Source organism: Indicator indicator, chromosome 27, assembly GCF_027791375.1.
Source record: "Indicator indicator isolate 239-I01 chromosome 27, UM_Iind_1.1, whole genome shotgun sequence".
Lineage (NCBI taxonomy): Eukaryota > Metazoa > Chordata > Aves > Piciformes > Indicatoridae > Indicator > Indicator indicator.
In genome coordinates this window covers 1,587,541-1,613,099 of record NC_072036.1, presented here as the reverse complement: position 1 = coordinate 1,613,099, position 25,559 = coordinate 1,587,541, and the positions used below count along the sequence as shown (strand labels likewise).

Here is a 25,559-nt window from a genome sequence, read left to right as displayed (position 1 = left end):
CAGGCTGGGGTTGGCAAAAGAGGAAGGTTATGTTCTCTGAGGTGAAAAATCAAATCTGACATAACTAATGCTGAGGATGTGGCTGGAAGCAGGACAGTGCATATATGACAGAATGGCTTAGCTTGGAAGGGACCTTAGAGATCATCTGCTCAACCTTCCCTGCCATAACATTAGGCTGCTGTGCATTTGTTATTAGTGGAGGGCTTTAAAATGCCACTTTGTGGGGGATTCTGGGGTTTTGGGGTTGGGTTGGTTTGGTTTTGTGTTTTTCTCCCTTTGTTTTAATCTCCAGAGCAGTTTTGAGCAGGTATTAAGAGCAGCTGATGGTATTACAAAACAATCCTTAAGAGACCTGATTCTCTCTGCTCAGCCTTTTTCATGCTCATTTAGCAAGTGGGTGCTGGTTCATACCCTCTCTGCACTCACTTTGTGCTCTGTTGTGGGAAGGAGAACAGAGCTTTGCCTCAGTTCCCACTTCTCTGGCTTTTCTTTGGAGCTTAAGGAGGATTTGGGCAAGTTTGATTGCAATTGACATTCAAAATGTCCCATGAGGTCACAGAGCAGCCAGAAAAAGCTCTTTAAGTCAGTTCCCCAAAACACTGACATGATGTAGATTCATGTAGGGAAGAAGTTCTTCAGTATGAGGGTGGTGAGACACTGGCACAGGTTGCCCAGGGAGGCTCTGGCTGCCTCCTCCCTGGAGGTGTTCAAGGCCAGGCTGGATGAGTCCTTGAGCAAGCTGTGCTGGTGGGAGGTGTCCCTGCCCATGGCAATGAAGTTGGAACTGGATGAGCTTTAAGGTCCCTTCCAACACAAATCATTCTATGGATCTAGGATTCTGTCCCCTTTGCTTATCCTGTTTGACTCTCTTGAAAAGACTGAGTTGCAGAAAAAGTTTGTAGACAGTCACGGAGAGAAGAAAGAAAAGGAAAGGTAGTAAGGAAAGGATGCAGTTGTTTCATGGTGACAAGATCTAGGAGCTGGGATGAAAAGCAGAAGTCCAAGCCCAGGCTAAAGTTTATCTAATGCCCTCTAAAAGTTACAAAGAACTTTATAAGGGGTGAGAGACATGTTTATGTTGTTCTGGACACTAAAATGTCCATCATTAAGCTGAGGGAGAGTAAATTTAGACTAGATCTTAAGAAGAAGTTCTTTAGTGGGAGTGTGGCACTGGAACAGGTTGGCCTGGGAAGTTGTGGATGCCCTATCCCTGGGGGTGTTCAAGGCCAGGTTGGATGAGGCCTGGAGCAACCTGGGCTGGTGTGAGGTGTCCCTGCCCATTGCAGGGGACTAGAGTAGATGATCTCTGAGGTCTCTTCCAGCCCAAGCCATTCTATGACCCCATGATTAGGATGCCTTTCTGGTAGGCACTGTGGTAACAGGAAGGTCTGGCAATCATTTCCCCATCCAGTGTCCCAGCCAAGAACACTGAGCTCAAGCCAGGCAGCTGCTGCAGCCATTACACTGGAGCCTGCTTGGCTAATTCAGCTAAGAACTCTTTGGACCTTGTGGTGGTGCTTGGCTCCTTGAAAGGAGGGGAGGCATGGGGGCAGCTTTGGGCTTAGGAGCTTTACTTATTCCCACACTGCTGTAGCTCAGCCTTCAGGATGAAAAGCAGGACAGGAGACCACATTGTTTCCCTGTCCATATCTTTGTAAATTGTTTAGATTTGAAGGGATTTGGGAAGTCCTGAGTTTTTGTTTCAGAGCACAGCACTTCAGGCATGGGATTGCTCAGGGAGTAGATTCCAAAATGAGCCACAAAGGCATCCTTTGGTTGTTTAAATCTGGTTAGCCTTTGTAACTCCTGTGTCAACAGGATAATTCTGTTTTGAGAGTGCCACTTATTTAGAGTCATAGAGCTGGAGTCTGTCACAAACCCACATCAGGATGTTAGGAAGAAGTTCTTCCCCATGAGGGTGGTGAGACACTGGCACAGGTTGCCTAGGGAGGTGGTGGAAGCCTCATCCCTGGAGGTTTTTGCAGCCAGGCTGGATGTGGCTGTGAGCAACCTGCTGTAGTGTGAGGTGTCCCTGGCCATGGCAGGGGAGTTGGAACAGGATGATCCTTGAGGTCCCTTCCAACCCTAACAATTCTATGATTCTATGATCAGCAGAGCTTCCTTTTATCTGCCTTGCAGTTTGCATGGATCAGACCTGAATTGTTAATGCCCAGAGATCCAGTGGCAGAAGGAGTGTGTCTGGAGAAGGGCAACCAAGCTGGAGAAGGGTCTGGAGAACAGGGCTGGTGAGGAGCAGTTGAAGGACCTGGGGGTGTTTAGTGTGGAGAAGAGGAGACTGAGAGGAGACCTCATTGCTCTCTACAGCTCCCTGAGAGGAGGTTGCAGTGAGGTGGGGGTTGGGCTCTGCTCCCTGGCCTCAGGCTTAGAAGGAGAGGGAATGGCCTGAAATTGTGCCAGGGGAGGGTTAGGTTGGACATTGTGAAGTTGTCCAGTGCTCAGTGAAGTACCCCAAATCTGATGTCTTTCCTTGTAACCATAACAAATGCTGTTCCTTACAGGAACTGCTTTCAATGGCTCCCCTCTGGTCACTCTGGAGTGCTGCTTCTTACATCCTTGGTGTTTCTAGTAAATAAATGTGTCTCTGGTGGTGGGGGGGGGGAGGGGCAAGAGGATTAGCTCTGGTAAGACACTTGCAGTAATTAGGTTGAGGAGTAAGTTCTACACCTTGGGGCTCAGATCTGTACAGAGATAGGCAACACTCATCAGCTGCAAAGGGCAGGTGTCTGAGTAGCTGGGGTCAGAACTGGAAATGAGAGTATTGCACTGCTCCTTGTAAAGCTATTGGAAGAGTAAACTGCTTACTGGTGACTGGAAATAGACATTAATAAGACCTAAAGAGAGTTTGAGGGTGTGTTAGTGAAGACCTTAGTGGAAATGCAAGTTTTCTGAGGACTGGAGAGGAAACTTACTGCACAGTAATCTGAAATGCTGCAGGGATAAGGCTTGAACATGACTTTAGGTGGCTGTGGAGGTTAGGAGGAGCTGGCGTTTTCTCAAAGTGTCCCCTGTGGGGACAGTCTGGGAGACTTGGAGATGTTCAGGCTGGAGAAGGCTCCAGGGAGACCTTAGAGCAGCCTTCCAGGGGGCTCCAGGAGAGCTGGGGAGGGACATTTGACAAGGGCTGGGAGTGACAGGATGAGTAACAATGGCTTTGAGCTGGGAGAGGGCAGATTGAGACTGGAGATTAGAAAGAAATTCTTGAGTGAGGGTGGTGAGACACTGGCACAGGTTGCCCAGGGAGGCTGTGGCTGCCTCCTCCCTGGAGGTGTTCCAGGCCAGGCTGGATGAGGCCTTGAGCAAGCTGTGCTGGTGGGAGGTGTCCCTGCTCATGGCAGGGGAGTTGGAACTGGATAATCTTGAAGGTCCCTTCCAACCTAACCCCTTCTGTGATTCTATGAAAAGTTTAGAATGTGCTGCAAAAGTAACCTCTTATCTGCAAGCCCAGGAACAGCTTTCCTTGTAATGAAACCTCCTTGTTTCCTGCCAGTAGTTGTTCTGCAAAGCAATCTCCTACACGACTGTAAAGCTTGTCACACAGGCGTTTGAAAGGCCTGTAAAAGAACTTTTGCTTGTTTGGTTTTTGAATGAGTCTGGAATGTGGGAATTCTTATTTTTAAAAATATATCTCTCTTCCAGATTCCTTATGATATTTTACAGACCTGCCAGCAGCCTACAGATGCGATCCTTCACCTCTGCTCTGCATTGGGGAGGCCTCACCTTGAATATTTGGTTTAGTTTTGGGTCCCTCTCTCCAAGAGGGACATTGAGGTGCTGGAGTAGGTCCAGAGAAGAGCAACAAAGGTCTGGAGAATAGGGCTGGTGAGGAGGAGCTGAGGGACCTGGGGATGTTTAGTCTTCAGAGGAGGAGGCTGAGGGGAGAGCTCATTGCTCTGTACAGCTCCCTGAGAGGTTGGAGCCAGCTGGGGGTTGGTCTCTTCTCACATACAGTGACAGGACAAGAGGAAACAGCCTCAAGCTGTGCCAGGGGAGGTTCAGGTTGGAGATTAGGAACAATCTCTTCCCAGCAAGGGTTCTCAGGCACTGTCCCAGGCTGCCCAGGGAGGTGCTGCAGTCCCCATCCCTGGAGGGGTTTCACAGCTGCATGGATGTGGTGCTGAGGGACATGGGGCAGTGGCAGTGGCTCAGCAGCAGGGCTGGGGCTGTGAGCTCTGGGGGAGTGCTTGAAGATCTGAAAGCTCTCTTCCAATTAGAACAGTTCTGTGGTCCTAAGGTTCTGTTGTCACCAAGATTGATTGATTGATTGATTGATTGATTTCACCCTTCTCTCTGTTTTGGTTTTTATTTTGTTCTTGGCCTTATCTCATTGCCACCTGTGTGTTTTTATTGTGTGGTATGCAACCAGTGCTTCCCAGCCCAAACCATTCCAGGATTTTATGATTGTAAGCAGAGCAGGCCTGTGGCTGGGGATTGAAGGGGAGGGCGAAGTCTCTGGGGGTTAATGGAGTGGTTTTAATGCACAGCAAATGCTCACAGGACCCTGAAAATGGCCTTAAGTGCTCCATGCTGAGAGTCAGCTGTGCATTTCAGGACAAAGATTTGACAAGGTGATGGAAAGGGAGGGCTTGGAAGGGACCTTTGAAGATCACCCAGTCCACCCTCCCTGCTAGAGCAGGATCCCCCAGAGGAAATCACACAGGAACATGTCCAAGCAGGCCTGGAATGCCTCCAGAGAAGGAGACTTCACAACCTCTCTGAGCAGCCTGCTCCAGTGCTCTGCCACCCACAAAGGGAAGAATTTTTCCCTGTATTCCAGTTTGAGTCCATTGCTCCTTGTCCTGATGCTGGACACCACTGAGAGGAGTCTGGCTCCATCCTCCTGACACTCACCCTTTAGATTTTAGTCAGCACTGAGCGGATCCCCACCTCAGTCTCCTCTTCTCCAGGCTAAACAGCCTGAAGAGTTCTCTGAGCCAAAGCTCAGTCTGGGGAGAGTACTGAGCCTGGAAGGTGAGGAGGAGCAGCCCCCTGAAGTGTGGCACAGAGCCACAGCCTGCTGCAGGGTGTCCCTCCCATAGCCTGCTGCAGGGTGTCCCCCCCTCATCCTGCTGCAGGGTGTCCCCCCTTTATCCTGCTGCAGGGTGTCCCCCCTTATCCTGCTGCAGGGTGTCCCCCCCTCATCCTGCTGCAGGGTGTCCCTCCCTCATCCTGCTGCAGGGTGTCCCCCCCTCATCCTGCTGCAGGGTGTCCCCCCCTTATCCTGCTGCAGGGTGTCCCCCCTCATCCTGCCAGAGGCCCTAGCAGGGCAAGCTTTCAGCGTATTCAATCTGTTGGTTTTCTCCTGTGGTGGTGTGCTGTGGTGGTTAAACTTCAGCTGAGGTGGGTCAGTCAGAGCAGGTTGTTTCAAAGGTGAAAGGCCACCAGAGAACTGCTGGGGGGTGATAAGGTGAAATCTGCCCTGGCTCAGCCTGCAGTTCCTGTGCAGAGGCTGCTTGAGATGGGCCCAGGCTGCCCTGAGCACCTCCACCTGCAGGAGAAGCAAAGCCTGGGCAGGGGCTGGGAAGCCCAACTGGCTTGGGCCACACTCAGCACCTGTGCTGGCTGCTGGAGATGGTTCTGGTGCAGCTGCGTGAACATCTTCCTGCAGTGATTAGCACTGGATTCACAAGCAGCACAGCTCACACAGGGGACACACCTTCCAGAAGCTTAACAGCTGAGGTAGCTACACAGACAAAATGCATTTATTTGGTACAGAATCATAGAATTGTTCTGGTTGGAAAAGACCTCTTAAGATCGTTGAGTCCAACCATCAACCTAAGAAAACCATGGCCATTAAACCATGTCCCCAAGTGCCATGTCCACAGGTTTCTTGAACACCTTCAGGAAAGGGGCTGTCCACCACCTCCCTGGGCAGCCTGTTCCAATCCCTGACCACTCTTGCAGCAAAGAAATTTTTTCTAATCTCCAACCTAAACCCTCCCTGGCTCAATTCCTCTCCTTCTATCACCTGATACTAAAGAGAAGAGCCCAACCCCCACCTCACTGCAGCCTCCTTTCAGGGAGCTGTAGAGAGCAGTGAGGTCTCCCCTCAGTCTCCTCTTCTCTATTTCCACTCCTAGCAAGGTGTAGTTATTGCTGCTGATGCAGAAGCCAAATCCTCCTTTATATCTACTTTTTTCCCCCCTCCTTTCCTTGCTTTCAAGTAAGGGCAGGTTAAGGGATGATGTTGGGGTGCATATCAGCTGGGTAATTCACTGTCATTTATTAACTTGCACCTGGAGCAGAGAGGCAGGAAGGGTGGAAACTCCCAGTCCTTCCATAACGCTCTTTACCTTTAAAGGCAAAGTCCACAGCTTTGGTATTTCTTATCAGAGAATCAAGCACATATGGTGTGAAAGGATTTGTGACCTGGCCACACAAGGGACTTATCTGCAGAGAGAAAGGTATGGCTCTAGTGACTTGGGGGCAGCTAGCAAGTGGCACTGGGGCCAAGGGAAAATGCAAAGGACGGGGGCCTCTTGTTTTCATTCTGGATAAAGCTGCAAAGTCAGCCAGCTGTCAAGGTAGGTGTTGGAACAGGCTGCCCAGGGCAGTGCTGGAGTCACCAGCCCTGGAGGTGTTCAAGCAGCATGGACCTGGTGCTTAGGGACGTGGTTTGGTGCTGACCCTTCAGTGCTGCGTAAAAGGTTGGACTGGGTGAGCTTGGAGGGCTCTTCCAATCAGATGTTTTCTGTGATTCTGTGCTTGCCTTGTAATAAATCCACAGTGCTTGCTATCTGCTACAGCTTTCTCCCAGAATAAGTGATAGCTTGAGGAGGAGACATTTAGGCTGGGAGTTAGGAAGAAATTCTTGAGAGTGAGGGTAGTGAGACACTGGAACAGGTTGCCCAGGGAGGTTGTGGATGGGCTCCTTCCCTGGAGGTGTTCAAGAAACCTGTGGTCATGGCACTTGGGGACATGGTTTAATGGCCATGGTGGTCTTAGGTTGATGGTTGGACTCAACGATCTTAGAGGTCTTTTCCAACTGAAAAGATTCTATGATTCTTTGCCAAATAAATGCATTTTGTCTGTGTAGCTACCTCAGCTGTTAAGCTTCTGGAAGGTGTGTCCCCTGTGTGAGCTGTGCTGCTTGTGAATCCAGTGCTAATCACTGCAGGAAGATGTTCATGCAGCTGCACCAGAACCATCTCCAGCAGCCAGCACAGGTGCTGAGTGTGGCCCAAGCAGGCTTTGAGCAACCTGTTCTAGTGAGAGGTGTCCCTTGCCTGTGGCAGGGGGGTTGGAACTACATGATCCTGAAGGTCCTTTCCAACCCAAACCATTCAAGGAACCATGAATATTTATTACTTAACCCCAAACCATGCCTTCTTTTTTAGGCTCTGGAGACAATTTCAGACATAAAAGACATCTGAAGCTCTTCCTGAGGTGTTAACAACTTCACTGTTTTTTAATGCAAGGAAGATTTTTTTTTTTAATATACTGTCATAACAGGAGAGTAGCCTAGTTTAGAATGGACCACTAAGAATCATCTTGTCTGATCTACTCCCCAGTCAAGGTAGGGCCAACTCTGAAGTCAGATCAGGCTGCTGCTCATGATCCACTGATGCTCAGAATCAGTTTGTGGCTGTTTGTTTGGTCTCCTTGCTGGTAAGGATGACCTGCAACTTCAGTGACATCATTGGAACCTTTGCACTTGTTCAGAGGAGGTCTTTCCTAGGGCAGTGGTGATTTTTGCCAGTGACGTCACGAGGTCAAGATGAGACCTCAAGGCTTCAGCTTGTTGGTTTCTTTAGTCACAGCTGTGTTTAAGATGAAGGATCTCTTCTGAAAGCCTTAGCAACTTCCATTTGGCAGGGTGAGTGAAATGCTTGAACATCAAACTATAAAAGCAGTAAGCTTTGAGTCGAAGAGAAGGCAGGACAGGAACAGATACGGCCTTTATTAAACATTAGGACTCACCCCTTTAGTTCACGAGCTCAGGAATTCTACTTTGTCCTTGTGATAAGGTCATAGCTACCAGACTAAACATTAATTAAAACTAAAAGAATAGCAAAGGATAAAAAAGTAGGAATACTGCCAAGCTCTATGAATTTAGTCTGGCAGAAAGGCACTTTGGAAAAGCTCTTTATGAATGGTAATGCTAGGAAGAGATGTAAGATGAAGGTTGTGGAAGTGACTTGGGGGTACTGGTGGGGGAGAAGCTGGACAGGAGCCAGCAATGGGCACTGGCAGCACAGAAGGCCAAGGGCAGCCTGGGCTGCATCCAAAGCAGTGTGATCAGAGATGGAGAGAGGAGATCCTGCCCCTCTGCTCTGCTCACACCTCACCTGCAGGGCTGGGTCTGGCTCTGGGGCCCCCAACACAAGGACCTGATGGAGAGAGAGTCCAGAGAAGGCCATGAAGATGATCAGAAGGTTGGAGTACCTCTGCTATGAGGACAGGCTGGGAGAGTTGGGGCTGTTCAGCCTGGAGAGAAGGCTCCAGGGAGACCTTAGAGCTGCATTTCAATATCTGCAGGGGACCTCCAGGAAGGCTGGGGAGGGACTGTTCAGAAGGGCCTGTGGGGATAGCAGGAGGAGCAGTGGTTTGAAACTGGAGCAGGGGAGATTAAGGTTGGGTATCAGGAGGAAGTTCTGCACAATGAGGCTGGTGAGACACTGGAGCAGGCTGCCCAGACATGTGGTGGAGGCTCCATCCCTGTAGACATTCAAGGTGAGACTTGATGTGGCTCTGGGCAGCCTGCGGTAGCTGGAGGTGTCCCTGCTGACTGCAGGGGGGTTGGACAAGATGACCTTTGAGGGTTCACTCTCCCAACCCGATGCAATCTGTGAACCTGTGACTGTTGCAAGTTGAATTAGAGGTTTGGTGTGACTCAGATTAGTAGAGCTTGGGTTCATTATTTCCTCCTTTGTACAGGTTCCTGTGCCAGTCCAGGCTGGGAGGTGCTTATAGCAGCAATGTTAAATATCAGTACATCCCAGATAGGATTTTTTTTAATATCCTGCTTGACTTGTGGACAATAATTTTCTCTGACCCTTTGGCAGGATCCATCAGTAGCTGCCTTCACAGACACTAATCTCTCCTGCACCTCAGAAAGCTAACCAAGCCTTGCCCTTTGGTTTGTGCCTGCAGCCGGCGGTCTGGCCAGTATACAATGAACCATGAGCACTTCAGGAAGACCCCTGATGGAGCATCCTTTGACCGCTCCGGATCCCAGGACTCCCTGGATGAGCTGTCCATGGACGACTACTGGAAAGAGCTTGAGAACATCCACGAAACCAGAGGCACTAATCACGAGGAGCGAGTAGTAGTGAAAGAGCCAGATGGTAATGAGTCCATTGCTGGCAGTGCACCCAGCAGGCATCTGGGGGGAGGTGGCTTTGCAGATGTTACAGCAAGCAAAAAGGTTTCAAATACATGGAGTCCAAGTGAGGGCTGGAGCACCTCCCCTGTGGGGGCAGGCTGAGAGAGTTGGGGTTGTTTTGCCTGGAGAACAGAAGGTTTCAGGGAGACTTTAGAGCAGCCTTCCAGTATCTCAAGGGAGCCGTAAGAAAGCTGGGAAGGGACTTTTGACAAAGGCTTGTGAGAGACAGGATGAGGGACAATGGCTTTGAGCTGGGAGAGGGGAGATTGAGACTGGAGATGAGGAAGAAATTCCTTCCAGTGAGGGTGGTGAGACACTGGAACAGGTTGCCCAGGGAGGCTGTGGATGCCTCTTGCCTGGAGGTGTTGAAGGCCAGGTTGGATGAGGCCTTGAGTGAGGTGTCCCTGCCCATGGCAGGGGCTTGGAATTGGATTATCTGTAAGGTTCCCTCCAACCCAAAGCATTTTATGAATCTATGAAACATACTTAAATCACATAGGAGGTCACTGCTGAACATCCATTTCTGTTGCCTCTGATGGTATCACCAGAAACAGGCAGGGCCCTGAAAAAGAGCTGGACCAGAGCTGAGGAAAAGGCTGGGTTTCCTTTAAATGGTGTTTGCAGAAGATGAGAAAGGTGGCTGTGCTAGCAAACCCCAGCAATTGGAGCTTTCTTTGCAGTTTTCTGTTAAACTGACTTAGTTTTTGTGCTTGTTGTTCATTATGGTAGCTGTTGTGGATAGGAACCTCATGCTCTAGAAGAGAAGCTAATGTTTAACTGGGTTGAGTTTAGTGAGTAACTTTCTAGGCTTGTATGTGTTGTGACTGTTCAGGTGTGTTAGTTTTGTTTCTCAGAAGCACCCTGAGGGCATGATTTTAGAATCTTGAGTGCTTTCTTTACTCCTCTGCTGTCTGATAGGACAAGAAAAATCATGTCCTTAATTCCAGTAAACAAAGCTTTTTCTCACACCTGCCTCTAACAGTGCAGTGCCTGCCTCTCTCCCTTTCTTGCAAGGGTCCCACAGGCTCAGTAAGTTGAAGTGATGAGATTTGCATTTTGGATGGCCTCTGCTTGATCAGAACAATGTGCTCCATTTGCTTGCAAAGGGATTTGCACTTCTGCCCCCCTGGGCTTTGAAGAGCAATGGGGCCCCTGAAGAAACATGAAGGCTGCAAGCCCAGGTGCCCTGGGATCATGGCATCTGACAGAGCTCCAGAGCAGCAGAGCTTCCTTCAGGCTGGGAGCCTCTGCTCTTCCCCTGCTCACCCATGCTGCTGTGCCCTCAGGCTCTGCACTCCAAGACACTCCTTTTCCTTTGGTTATTTGTGGGTAGCCTTCTTCCCCTAGTCACTAATCCAGCCCTGCTGTGAAGCCCAAGGGAGTCAGCACAGTTGAGCTGCTGGCCAGCTGGAGCAGATGTTGCTCTGCCCCACACAGAATCACAGAATTGTTACTGAGCCTGGAATGGAGCTCTGAGATCATCCAGCCCAGCCTATGACCTAACACCACCACCTTGACCTGAGCATGGCACCAAGTGCCACATCCAATCTTTCCTTAAACACCTCCAGGGACTCCACCACCTCCCTGGGCAGCCCATCCCAGTGTCTGATTGCCCTTCCCCCTCACGTGGCTGTGGAGCACACCTGAATGTATGGAACACTGCACCTGGCTGCTGGGCCTGCCTGAGTGGGGCTTTACCTGAGACAGGGCCACGAGAGGCAAGGAAGGAGAGAGGTGAGAGATACCTTAGTCACAGCTAAAGGGGGCTACAGGAGAGCTGGGGAGGGACTTTTTACAGGGGCTTGTAGTGACAGGATGAGGGACAATGGCTTTGAGCTGGGAGAGGAGAGATTGAGACTAGAGATGAGGAAGAAGTTCTTTTAGAGTGAGGGTGGTGAGACACTGGAACAGGTTGCCCAGGGAAGTCATGGAAGCCCCTTCCTGGAGGTGTTCCAAGGCCAGGTTGGATGAGATCTTGAGCAACCTGGGCTGGTGGGAGGAACTGGATGATCCTGAGGTCCCTTCCAACCCAAGCCAGTCTGTGTTCTGTGATCTGCTCTGGTGAATGGGTGCAGCCTTTCTTTCCAGCCCCAGTGACAGAATCAAAGAGAGCTTTGTGAGAAGCTCAGGGTTTAGCTTTTAGTACAATTTTGTGTCTGTTTTCTGAGAGCTGTTAGTATTCAGATGCCCACTTGGATGTTCAATGGGCATGGTGGGCAGCTGCAGTCAGTAGTGAAGCTGCCATGGGTGCTGTTAGATATCTGATAAATGGAAGTGTGGCTTGAATGGTTGAGAGGGTTACTGGCAGTCACCACAAGACAGGACTTGGTGTCAGGAGAGGGGTACTGAGTTCAGAAGCAGAAATGTTGGCATCAGTAAGGGGATTTGATAGCTTTCTCCTCTGTCATGTGCTGTGGTCTGTCAATAAAGGAAACCTTATCAGCTCTAAACTAAAGCAACAATTGTTCTGTGGGCTGGCAGCGTGCTGGAAACCATGACATAAGAACTGATTAAAAAATGGCATTAAGGTGACTCCGGCAGCCTGGTTTGTCCTTCATTAAATGGAGCTAATGAAGGGCTGTGGGATCACTGTATCAAGAATGGGCAGAAGCATGTAAGGTGAGGGAGCTAAAGAGATTGAGAATTGAAAATCAATGAAGCAGCAATGATCAGAGGCTTTCAGACTCCCCCAGGCACATTTCTGTCTAGGTGCATGTACAAAGTGGCTGATGGTTTAACAGAAGTGCTGTAGATTATTATAAAGCTTGCTCCACAGCTGTCTCTACTGAACTAACTACTTTAAAAGCTTTGGTATCATGTTGACCCTTTGGAAGCTCTGTAGAAACAACAGCTTTTTCCATGTCATGGTAGTCTAAGTCATTGTTCTTGTTCAGCCTGGGGACTGAGCTGTTGGAGAGCAGCTCTGGGGAAAAAGCCCTGGGAGTGCTGATGGGCAACAGGATGGCCATGAGCCAGCAACCTGTCCTTGTGGCCAGGAAGGCCAAGGGCATCCTGGGGTACACTGAGAAGAGTTGGCCAGCAGGTCAAGGGAGGTTCTTCTCCCCTTCTACTCTGCCCTGGTGAGGTCCATCTGGAATATTGTGTCCTCAGTTCAAGGGCAGAGACTTGCTGGAGAGGGAACAGCAAAAGGCTACAGAGATGCTGAGGGCACTGGAACATCTTTCTGGTGAGGCAGGGCTGAGAGAATTGTGGCTGTTTAGTCTGGAAAACAGCAGCCTGAGGGGGATCTCATCACTGCTGATCAATACTGAAAGGGTGGCTGTCAGGAGGATGGGGCCAGGCTTTGTTCAGTGGTGCCCAGTGACAGGACAAGGGGTGACAGGCACAGACTGGAACATCAGAAGTTCCATCTGAACATGAGGAGGAACTTCTTTCATTTAAGGGTGATGGTGCACTGGAGCAGACTGCCCAGAGAGGTGGTGTCTTCACCTCTGGAGACATTCCATACCTGTCTGGCCATGTTCCTGTGTGACCTGCCCTGGGTGATCCTCTTCTGGCAGGGGGTTTGGATTAGGATGATCTCTGGATCCTTCCAACCCCTCCCATTCTGTGTAATTCTGGATCCCCTTTGTACTTTCCCTGTGAACTGCATTAACAACCCCATGTTGTGAGCATCCAGCGTGATTAACAGTACCCAAAGGCCAACATTTATGCCTTTTTTTTCACTTTGCTTTGCTCAGAGGGAGAACTGGAAGAAGAATGGCTGAAGGAGGCAGGTCTGTCAAATCTGTTTGCTGAGAGCTCTGGTGACTCCCTGGAAAGCATGGTGTTCCTGTCCACCCTCACCAGAACCCAGAAGGCAGCAGTGGAAAAAAGAGTGGAAACTGTCACCCAGACCATGAGGAAAAAAAACAAACAGCACCACATTCCTGATGTCAGAGATATCTTCAGGCTACAAAATGACTCAAAGGGAAAAGTAAGTTCTTATCCATCATCATTTCTTCACCAAAAGAGTCATCAGGCACTGGGTCAGGCTGCCCAGGGAGGTGGTGGAGTCACCATCCCTGGAGGGGTTTCAATGATGTTTGGATGAGGAGCTTAGGGCCATGGTCTAAGAGTTATGTACAGGGAGATATTAGGTTATGGTTGGACTTGGTGATTGATCATAGTATGGCTTAGGTTGGAAGGGACCCCAGAGATCATCTACTCCAACTCCCTGCCTGGGGCTTGGACCCTCTCAACTAGACTTGGCTGCCCAAGGCCTCATCCAACCTGGCCTTGAACAGCCCCAGGGAGGAGGCAGCCACAGCCTCCCCAGGCAGCCAGTCTCCCACCACTCTTCCTAACTTCTTCCTCAGCTCCAGTCTAACCCTGCTCTGCCTCAGCTTCAAACCATTCCCCCTTGGCCTGTCTCTAGACACCTTCATGAAAAGTCTCTCTGCAGCCTTCCTGTAGGATCCCTTCAGGTCCTGGCAGGCAGCTCTAAGGTGCCCCTGGAGCCTTCTCTTCTCCAGGCTGCACACCCCCAGCTCCCTCAGCCTGGCCTCACAGCAGAGCTGCTCCAGCCCTTGGATCATCTTTGTGGTCCTCATTGGGACTCACTCCAGCAGCTCTGTGTCCTTTTTATGACCTTAAGGCCTTTCCCAGTCAGGTGATGCTGTGATTGTATGGTTTTGATCCTGATGGGGAGAAGAGAGGAACACACAGGGGTTGGGTACAGAAGGACACACAGGCACAAAAGGAATATTCCCAGATTTGTGTCTAACTTTTCCCTGGTTTCCAAGGGGGTTTTTAACTGACTTTCTGGTAACAGTGTGGGTCTAGACTTGACATTGCATTAAGCAGTTTTGGTAGGTAGAAAGAAGCATGTGTACTGGCCTCAGGTTACTTAAAGGTGGTGACTAAAACAACCACTCCATGGTCAAGATACAAATCTGAATTAATTTTAACTCCAATGCAAAACTCATGCCAGCAATCACCCAAAGAGCTGCCAAAAGCCTACTTTGACCTTTGGGTGGTACTGCCCTGCTGCCCTCCTGACGCAGCTCAGAGGGACACCAGCCTGACCTGCTTTATTCTGTCTAGATCTTTCTGGGGACTTAGAGCTCATGCTACCTCCCAGGGCCTGTATGTGTCATTAAACTGTGTGTGGGAAGTTGCTTTGGTGGGTCCTGAAGGGTCCCAGTTTACTCTCATGGGGTGTTGAATGGGATGGTTCCTCCCTTCTGTGCAGGAAAGAGGAAGGAGGGAGATGGAGACTGAGTAGCATCTCTCTTCTGTGGAGAAGTGTGTGTCCTGTCTGCTCCCCCCAAAGCCACGAGCTCCTCAGCCATGAGAAGACTGAGCTGGTGGAGGTGCACAGCCAGCTTAGCTGCCCTCAGCCCCATCCCTCCTCACCAGAGCAGTGGTAGTGGTGGTGGAAAGCACAGCAGACTTGGAGGGGATTTAACTTCCTCCTTTCCCCCACCAGCTTCCTTTCCAATTCAGTGGAGAGGAAATGTAGGGGGTGGAATTTGTAAGCTCAGAAGTGTGTTCTGGAGGCACAGCTTCCCTTTCACTGTTCTGCTTTGCATGTGGTTGCACAAGTGCTGAGCTCCATAAAAGCTAAAAGCCACAAGATTGCAGAGCCATAGAGGTCAGGTAGCAGAGCCTCAAGCAGCAAGATTGCCCCTTCCAGGCTTATCAGTACAGGGAGGCACAGCCAATACTCCTGCCCTTGGATTGAAATTACACATGGGAATGTTTGAAAATCATGGCACAGGCTTCAGTGGACTTCTGGAATGCCATGTCCAGTTCTGGGCTCTCCAGTTCAAGGGCAGGGACCTGCTGGAGGGGGTACATCAAAGGGCTACAAAGATGCTGAGGGGACTGGAACATCTCTTTTGTGAGGAAAGACTGAGAGAATTGGAGCTGTTTAGTCTGGAAAAGGGCAGCCTGAGGGGGATCTTATCACTGCTGATCAATACTTAAAAAGTGAGAGTCAGGAGGATAGGACCAGGCTTTTCTCAGTGGTGCCCAGTGACAGGACAAGGGGTAACAGGCACAAACCTGAGCAAAAGAAGTTCCGTCTAAGCATGAGGAGAAACTTCTTTAATTTAAGGGTGACTGGAACAGGCTGCCCAGAGAGGTGGTGGAGTCTTTATCTCTGCAGACTTTGAAAACTCTCCTGTGTTCCTGTGTGACCTGGCCTGAGTGACCCAGCTCTGGCAGGGGGGTTGGACTCCAGAGGTCCTTCCAACCCCTACCATTCTGTGATTCTGTATATCTTAAACTGCATGTGTTGATACTGATGACATCAGTGAGAAGTAATGCGAGCAGACTGTAGGCATTTAAGATTTATAAACCAGGAGGTTACAATATGTATTAAATATAGAAATAACTGGAGAAAAAAAAAAATCTTTCTAAACCCGTCTTCATGACTGAAGTAAAATAATACCAGTGCAGGCTCTCAAATCTGTCCTTGCATCCCTTTTTCTAAAGCAAGATCACAGAATCACAGAATGGTAGGGCTTGGAAGCAACCTCCAGAGATCAAGTCCAACCCCCTGCCAGAGCAGGATCACCCAGGGTAGGTCACACAGGAACACATCCAGGTGGGTCTTGGAAGTCTCCAGAGAAGGAGACTCCACAATCTCTCTGGGCAGCCTGTTCCAGGCCTCCAGCACCCTCACACCAAAGTTTCTTTTCATGTTTAGGTGGAACTTCCTGGCTTCCAGTTTGTGTCCACTGCCCCTTGTCCTATCCCAGGACACCACTGAGCAGTGCCTGGCCCCTTCTTGCCCCCCACCCCTCAGATATTTGTAACTATTGATCAGATCCCCTCTCAGCCTTCTCTTCTCCAGGCTGAACACCCCCAGGGCTCTCAGCCTTTCCTCATCATACAGATGTTCCAGGCCCTTCAGCACTCTCATAGCCTCCTTTGGACTCTCTCTAGCCTTCAGCAAACCCAGTGCTTATTCCCCTCCTCTGTCACAGAAAGTCTGTGATGAAGGAGCTTCTACAGCTTCCCTCTATAACTTGTCTCAGTGCTTTGCTGCTCTCCCATCATTACACAGCTTTCTATGTAACAAAGGAGGACTGAAGCCATCTGCAGCTGTATTGAAGTCTTTCCAGGTTAATAATAGCCTTTAAAATCCTGTAAGCTCCCTTCACCTGCAGGAAAGCAGGAGGAAAGGTCAAACAATGGGGTTGATGTTTCTCATCAACACAGCAGTTGTGTTCTGTTTCTCCTAAGTTTCCTGCCACATTCCCAAGGACAAGCTAGTCTTGACAGCTTCCCAGTCTGCTTCTGCTGCTCTGTGCAACAGGAGTAATTTTCTGGGCAGTTGTGTTGTCTTTTTCCACCTCTCACAATCCCTGGTTTTATAAAAGGAAATACACAGATTTGTGTCAGTTCCTAGAATGGGAGAGGTCTGGAGCCTGGGCAGAAGGGAGAGAATTGTTCCAATAGTTCCCTGTTTGGTTGCCTCTTCGAAATGTCTGAGTTTTGCTGTTGGGAACCCAAGCTGTGAGCACAGATCCTGATGTCAGGCCTCCCTGCCAAAAGGATAGGATTGCTCTTTGGGGATGGCAGCTGTTTTGGGTTGGATTTGGACCCTAACAAATTGGAGGTTCACTCCCAGAATGGAGATTTACCCCTGGAGTGGATCACCAGAGAGACAAACTCAGGACTTGAAAGCAAAAGTGAAGTTTTATTTACAAAAATGGACTAAATATGAAATTAGAAAAGGTAATAAGACATGTGCAAAATGTATTTACAGCTCAATAACAATCAGAAGTAACCCCCTGGGCATATTCACCCTGCCCTGGGCAGCCCAGAGGGAGACTGTTTTGCTTCTTTTCCCCCCACCCCTTCCCTGTACCTCGCAGACACACCAGAAGTCAGTTCAGAAGGTCCGAAGGGAGATGAGGCAGCCAAGCAAGCAAGAAGCTGCAGAGAGAAAAGAGAAAGAAAACTTGTGTTCCCAAACTATCTAGGAATGTGCAGAGCCAATGAAATGGAATAAATTTATCACTATTTACTTTTGCTTAGCCTCTTAGAAAAGATTTATCCAGCCCCTTAACTGAATTCTCTGGAAGGGTCTAACTCTTGTTCACATGTAAAATTTTAAGCATAGCAACCATGTCAGATTTTGCAGGAAGAAGGGATTTGGACTGAGGCAGTCAAAATGCCTCCTCCAGATCCCCTTTCTGTATTCTTCCCAGTGCCAACTGTGTTCAGGTCACAGACTGCATTTTCTTATTCTTTACAGCTCAGGAAAATGAAGTCTTACACCCACCTGGCCTGTTAGGAAGAGGGGGAATAGACTTAATTATTTCTGTTTTAACTACCTAGATTTCAGATCCCCTTAGGCTTTGGTGCAGGGTTTACTGCTGAATCGTAGAATCACAGAACTGTCAGGGCTGGAAGGGGCCTCAAGGCTCAGCCAGTTCCAACCCCCTGCCATGGCCAGGGACACCTCACACTACAGCAGGTTGCTCACAGCCACATCCAGCCTGGCTGCAAAAACCTCCAGGGATGAGGCTTCCACCACCTCCCTGGGCAACCTGTGCCAGTCTCTCACCACCCTCATGGGGAAGAATTTCTTCCTGACATCCAATCTGAATCTCCTCATTTCTAGTTTTGCTCCATTCCCCCGAGTCCTATCACTGCCTGACACTCTCAGAAGTCCCTCCCCAGCTTTCCTGTAGCTCCCTTCAGTTACTGGAAGGCCACAAGAAGGTCTCCTTGTAGCCCTCTCTTCTGAAACACAGAGCTGTGCTTTTGCATGCCCCTGAATTGCAGGAGACCACATTTGAGTCCTGTACCAGAGTCAGAGGAGTTTCACAAAATCACAGAATTAACCAGGTTGGAAAAGACCTTTGAGATGATCAAGTCCAACCTATCACCCAGCACCATCTAATCAACTAAACCATGGCACCAAGGGCCTCGTTCAGTCTCTTTTTAAACACTTCCAGGGATGGTGACCCCACCACCTCCCTGGGCAGCACATCCCAATGGCCAATCTCTCTGTCTGTGAAGAATTTCTTCCTAACATCACTTCAAACCTCCCCTGGCACAGCTTGCGACTGTGTCCTCTCCTTCTGTCACTGGTGCCTGGGAGAAGAGACCAACCCCCACCTGGCTACAACCTCCCTTCAGGTAGTTGTAGAGAGCAATGAGGTCTCCCCTGAGCCTCCTCTTCTCCAGGCTAAACACCCCCAGCTCCCTCAGCACTTGGGTTTTACAGGAGGACTCATCTGAATCCTCCACAGAGTCAAAGGAGTTTCCCACAACCTGCACTTGGGTTTTACAGACATGCTGCTTTGTTGTTCCTTTCTTAGGTCTGTGATGGAAGTGACCCCTCAGCTGTGCCAGCAAGTGAAAACAAAACTGAAGCACAGGATGGAACAGAAGGTAATGCCAAACAGCTGCCTGCCTTTTTCTTTCTTCTTTTTCTTCCCTTTTAATCTGTAGGCTTTCAACTACACAAGCTCTACATAGGCCCAGCTAAGGGGGGCAGCTCGTTTCAACTAGAAAGGTTGAACCCAGGTGATCCTTGGGGTCCCTTCCAAGCTGACACTCTGTGATTCTGTGACTTTGATCACAACAAAATGGAAATCTTAGGAGAAACCTGCTCTGGCCTGTGTTGTTGCAGTATAAAATTGTTGAGTGTGAGTATGACTTCAAGCCATCTGGGAAAGCTTGTTTGTTACCAGTGATCGTCTCACAATCAAGTCATCTGGAGAAGTCTCCTCTCAGAGCTGTGCTAAGGTCTTTCTGAGCCTTAATTTAGCTCATCTGGTTTGTTTGGTTTTGCACCTCAAACCTTGTGTCTAGTTTAGGGTCCCTCACTCCAAAAAGGATACTGAGGTGCTGGAGAGTGTCCAAAGAAGGGCAGCAAAGCCGGGGAAGGGTCTGGAGATTGTTTAGTCTGGAGAAGAGGAGGCTGAGGGGAGAGCTCATTGCTCTCTACAGCTCCCTGAAAGGAGGCTGCAGTGAGGTGGGGGTTGGTTTCTTCTGCTTAATATCAGGTGGTAGGACAAGAGGACATGGCCTGAAATTGTGCCAGGGAAGGGTTAGGTTGGAGATTAGGAAAAATGTCTTTGTTGCAGGAGTGGTCAGGGATTGGAGCAGACTGCCCAGGGAGGTGATTGAGAGAGACCTCACCTAGAGCACTGTGTCCAGTTCTGATGCCCCCAACACAAGAAGGATGTGGAACTGCTGGAGAGGGTCCAGAGGAGGCCATGAAGATGATCAGAGGGCTGGAGAACCTCTGCTATGAGGAGAAGTTAAGGGAGTTGGGGTTGTTCAGCCTGAAGAAGAGAAGGCTCCAGGGAGACCTTAGAGCAGCCTTCCAGGGGCTCCAGGATATCTGGCTTTTGACAAGGGCTTGGAGTGGCAGGACAAGGGGCAATGGCTTTGAGCTGGAAGAGGGGAGATTGAGAGTGGAGATTAGGAAGAAATTCTTTAGAGTGAGGGTGGGGAGACACTGGAACAGGTTGCCCAGGGAGGTTGTGGATGCCCCCTCCCTGGAGGTGTTCCAAGGCCAGGCTGACCATGCCTTGAGCTAGCTGGAGTAGTGGGAGGTGTCCCTGCCCATGGCAGGGTGGTTGGAACTGGATAATCTTGAAGGTCCCTTCTAACCCAAACCATTCTGATTCTGCTGCTTTTCATACCCAGTAGTAAAAGGATGGCTTTCCCTGCACCCTTAAGTGTCTTTGGAGCAGGGCTGCCCCAAGGCTCTTACACCCCCCCAGAGGTGTTACACTGAACCCTGTAGCCACTTACGTAGTCAAGCAGGCAGATCGAGTTCCCTACCTCCAGCAACTGATCTGTAATTGAGCCAGCACTAAAATTGTGCTCCAGTTCCATGCTCAGCAGCAGGCTTCTGCAAAAATTGGTGCCTTGGGGTTAGACTTAGAAAACAGCACAGGATGTGGATGAAAGCTGAAATGAGAGAGATGAATACAAAGCAGCCCTGAAGAACACCCAACCTGTGTGCTTCCTCCCCTCCCTCTCAGCAAACCTCACTCCAGTAAGAACAGGAAAAAAATTGGGAGAGCTGCCAGAGTGCTGGTTCAGCACAAGGGAAGGAAGAGATGCCTGCTGCTTCTATCAGTAAACTGCACTGCAGGCTTCAGAGCTGGAACATTCCCAAGCAATTATGGCAGAGTTTTTATCACATCTGGTTCTCTTTTTTTTTTTTTTTTGCCATTGGCCCTGATGAACCCTTCAGGAATGGGAAGTTCTGAAAGGCAAATCCCAGATGCTAGCTCTCCACAGCACAGCCTGCATGGAAAGCCTGCTTACATCCTGCTGCACTTCTGCTCCTGTCAGCTTGCTCCAGTGGGCTCTGCTCCCAGGATTGCAGCAGGAACAAGAAAATCAGCTCAATTTGCAGCCAAACCACACAGGTGGAGTGATGTCAACAACACCACACCTGTTTCAGTGCTGTGCTGTGAACTTTTCTCCACAAAGATGAGCAAATCAGTGTTATACAAACAGGGAGGGCAGACAAAGTAAACAGTGCCTGACGGAATCAGAGAATTGTTTGAGTTGGAAAACCTCTCTAAGATCATCCAGTCCAACCAGCAACCCAGCACCATGGCCACACATTTCTTGAACACCTCCAGGGATGGGGACTCCACCACCTCCCTGGGCAGCCTCTGCCAATCCCTGACCACTATTGAAACAAAGAAATTTCCCCTAATCTCCAACCTAAATCTCCCCTGGCACAATTTCAGGCCATTTCCTCTTGTCCTACCACCTGACACTAAGCAGAAGAGACCAACTCCCACCTCACTGCAACCTCCTTTCAGGGAGCTGTAGAGAGCAATGAGGTCTCCCCTCAGCCTCCTCTTCTGCACACTAAACACCCCCAGCTCCCTCAGCTGCTCCTTATTCTCCAGACCCTTCCCCAGCTTTGTTGCCCAGTAGTTCAGACATACTAAAAATTGATGAAATCCAAGTCCAAAGACAGTATTTTAAAATAGAAACCCTCTTTGACAGGGAAATTGTACAACTTTTACCCCCCTTCCCCCCCCCCCCAAACCCCCCGAAATGAATATCACCTCAGGCATTAGGGAAAAAAGGTAATCCAAAGCTTAAACTGAGTTGCTGGGCCAGGGGAGGGTTAAGTTGGAGATGAGGAAAAATTTCTTTGGTGCAAGAGTGGTCAGGGACTGGAACAGGCTGCCCAGGGAGGTGGTGGAGTCCCCATCCCTGGAGGTGTTCCAGAAATGTGTGGCCATAGCACCTGGGGCCATGGTTTAGTGGTTTTGGAGTTGTGGGGTAGAAGGTCGGACTGGATGACCTTAGAGGTCCTCTCCAACCTTTGTGCCTCTCTGGTTCTCTGTCTTCTGACTGTTACCATGAATGACTCTCTTTGGCCCTTATCCAAAGGTGATGACTCTGTTGCTCATTTGAATGCTGCATTCCAAAGTGCTTCTGGCAGGGTGAAGGATGACTCTGGTTTGCCCATAAAGCAACCTGTGCTCACTCCTCCTTTCTTTGCCAGTCCAGCACACCTTGTTGCTTACATAAACAGTGTCAGCAAGCTCAGGGAATAATGTGAAACCCTGAAGTTCTCATTGTTTTCTGCCTCACCCTCCTCAAACAGAGCAGTTCAGCAGTTTCTAAGATTATTTTTTTTTTCTTGGTTAGTTTTTGTGGGAGTATTTTTGGTCTTGTTTAGTTTTCACAGGTTCACAGATTGCATTGGGTTAGAAGGGACTCAAAGGTCATCTTGTCCACCCCCCCTGCAGTCAGCAGGGGCATCTACAACTAGAGCAGGCTGCCCAGGGCCATGTTAAATCTGTTTTTGCATGTCTCCAGGCATGGGGCCCTCACCATATCTCTGGGCAACCTGTTCCAGTGTCTCACCATCTTCACTGTGCAGAACTTCCTCCTGATGTCCAACCTAACTCTGCCCTGCTCCAGTTTCAAACCATTGCCCCTTGTCCTATCCCCACAGGTCCTTCTGAAAAGTCCCTCCCCCCCCTTCCTGTAGGTCCCCTTCAGATATTGAAATGCAGCTCTAGGGTGTGCCTGGAGCCTTCTCTTCTCCAGGCAGAACAGCCCCAACTCTCCCAGGCTCTCTTTTTAGGAGATCTGCTCCTACATGCTCTAGGTTCTTTAGCCAGACTAAGAAATAGCAAGGTTGACACTTGCAATATTTCCATATCCAAAACCTGTTTCCCACTGCACTCCTGAAGAGTTCTCTCCACTCTCTGCCATCTCTCAATTGCCTTGTGACCTAAGGACAAGGCACAGGAGTGCTGTCAGAGATGCTTTCCCCATCCTTACAGACAGGATTTACATTTTTCTGCTTTGCACTTGCATTTTGCTCATGAAATTTTGCATGTTGGTGGCAGGTTGGCAGAACACCAAAGCTGCTTCCTCTCACAGCTGCTTCCTAGTTCCTGAATGCACAAGAATAGCAGCAGGGCTCTACCACTGAGAAGAAACTCCCCTAGCAGCAGCATTTCCAGACCTTTCAGCTGTGCACAGCATTCCCTAGACATCTGCTTCACACAGCACCTTCATGTGACCAGAGGAGTGAAACAGGAGCCAGTGCTTTATTGTTTGTTAACACCAGATCCCTGCAGCCTGGCAGGAAGGATGTAGGTCAGGTATAGGCTACATTAGCATGACAGAAGTCTGGAGGAGGCCTGGACCTGCCTTCCTCCATCTCAGATGCATTAAATAGTTTACATGAGCCATACAGATAAACACAGGAGGAGGCCAAAGCTGGAAGCCAAGGATGAATTTAACCTTGCCTATGTTTGGTTGCTGAGGTCTCATGTATCTCTGTACCCAAAGGAGAAGCTCTGGTTTCAGGATCAGCTTAATCTTTAGTGTATGCCTCAGGCATCTTTCAAGGTCATGGAAAGAGAGCAGAAGCCACTCTGGAAAGAGCAAGTAGTGAGCAACCTACACAACGTTTTGGAAGTGTTTTATTCTACTTCTTAGAGTATTCCAGTGAGGACAGGCTGAAAGAATTGGGGCTGTTGAGCCTGGAGAAGAGAAGGCTGTGGGGAGACCTTAGAGCAGCATTTCAGTATCTGAAGGGCACCTACAGGCAGGCTGGGGAGGGACGGTTGAGAAGGACCTGTGGGGATAGGACAGTGGTTTGAAACTGGAGCAGGGCAGAGTTAGGTTGGACATCAGGAGGAAGTTCTGCACAATCAGGCTGGTGAGAGACTGGAACAGGTTGCCCAGGGATGTGGTGGAGGCTCCATCCCTGGAGACAAAGTCAGACTTGAATGTGGCCCTGGGCAGCCTGGAGTTGGAGATGTCCCTGCTGAGTGCAGAGGTATTTGGACATGATGACCTTTGAGGGTCCCTCCCAACCCAGTGCAATCTGTGAATCTGTGAATTGCTTGGTTTTAAGGAGAGTCAAATTGTTCACTCAAATCCACCTTCTCTCCCTGGAAGCCTGAGCTTAGATCCATTACACTGACCTGGGAGCAGTTGTGTACAGCCCTGTGCCCTGCCAGAGAGTGGCTGTGGTGGCTGCAGCTGGTGGCCTGTCTGTGACATCCCCTGAGATTGACCTCAACAGACTTAGACCATTGTCAGGACTCACTGTAAAGAACATCAGAGCCTTGGGTTGGTGTCTTTCAGTTGGACACAGATAAGGATTCACAGAATCATAGAATTGTTTGGGCTGGAAAAGTCCTCTCAGCTCACCCAGTCTAACCATCAACCCAACACGACCATGACCACTAAACCATGGCCCCAAGTGCCATGGCCACACCATTCTTGAACACCTCCAGAGATGGTGGCTCAACCACCTCCTTGGGCAGCCTGTTCAGTGCCTGATGACTCTGGAGCAAAGACATTTTTCCTAATCTCCAATTTAAACCTCCCCTGGCACAATTTCAGGCCATTTCTTCTACAGGGAGAAGACACCAACCCCACCTCACTGCAACCTCTTTTCAGGGAGCTGTAGACAGCAATGAGGTCTCCCCTCTGCCTCCTCTTTTCCAGACTAAACATCCCCAGTTCCTTCAGCTGCTCCTCATGGTTCTCTTCCAGCCACATCCATTTCATAGATTCCTAGAGTGGCTTCAGTTAGAAAGAGGCCTTGAAGATCATCCAGTTCCAAGCCCTCTGCCACAGGCAGGGACACTTCACACTAAGCCCAGGTTGTTCAAGGCCCCATCTAGCCTGGTGTTAAACACTTCCAGATACTCCATGCCACCTTTCTGGCTCTTCTGGTACCTGAGCTTTCAACAGGCTACAGTTCCCTGGAGGTTTCCAGTGAGCAGGATCCAGTGGCAGAGTCATGCTCCTGCTGAAATGAGGAGGTTGCTAGGTTTAGGTTTACCCTGGTGTTAAGAAAGTCTGAATTTCGTCACAAGCAGCTGCAAAGTCTTCTACAAGGAACCTAGACCTGGATGGATCCTTTAAAAATACCACATCATAGAATCATAGAATGGTCTGGGTTGGAAGAGACCTCCAAAGTGCAACCCGCCTGCAGGCAGCAGGGACATCCTCCACTAGATCAGGTTGCCCGGAGCCCTGTCCAGCCTCAGTTTGAATATCTCCAGGGATGGAGCCTCAACCACCTCCCTGGGCAACCTGCTCCAGTGTTCCACCACCCTCATGGTACAGAACTTGTTCCTAACATCCAATCCAGATCTGCTCTTCTCTAGTTTGAAGAGACAGTGGAGAGATCAAAATCTTTTTCTGACTAAATAACTTTTGATACTTTCTCTAAAATATTATTTACAATCTCCTTTCCCTCTTGTTTCTTTCTTGATATATTTTAATGTCAGACTGCAAAGCAATGGTTGATTTGCTATGAAATTAGACTTTGTTGAAAAGCAGAACTGTTTCTCCCTGGTTTTCCTTCTGTTGTGTTGGTTGGGTTTTTTTTCAACAAAAAAAATGTTGTATATTTGTGTAGTGTTTGATTCCTTTAAGGAACAAAGAAAGAGAAGTTAGGCCATTGCAGTATGTTGTATCATAGAGTGGGTTGGGTCAAAGAGGCCTTGAAGATTATAGAATCACAGAGTTGTCAGGGTTGGAAGGGACCTCAAGGCTCATCCAGTTCCAACCCCCCTGCCATGGGCAGGGACACCTCACACTACAGCAGGTTGCTCACAGCCACATCCAGCCTGGCTGCAAAAACCTCCAGGGATGAGGCTTCCACCACCTCCCTGGGCAACCTGTGCCAGTCTCTCACCACCCTCACGGGGAAGAACTTCTTCCTGACATCCAATCTGAATCTCCCCATTTCTAGTTCTGCTCCATCCCCCCCAGTCCT

The 25,559-nt window shown here is 49.4% G+C and overlaps 1 protein-coding gene across 1 annotated transcript in view; it reads left to right on the top strand.

Moving 5' to 3' along the window:
* Nucleotides 1-25,559, top strand: part of ARHGAP18 (Rho GTPase activating protein 18) — an 80,479-nt gene that overhangs the window by 23,092 nt on the left and 31,828 nt on the right. Inside the window, exons 2-4 of the mRNA XM_054393104.1 lie at nt 9,112-9,305; nt 13,045-13,280; nt 18,628-18,700. Coding sequence (XP_054249079.1) covers nt 9,112-9,305; nt 13,045-13,280; nt 18,628-18,700 — 503 coding nt within the window. The remainder of the gene's footprint in view (nt 1-9,111; nt 9,306-13,044; nt 13,281-18,627; nt 18,701-25,559) is intronic.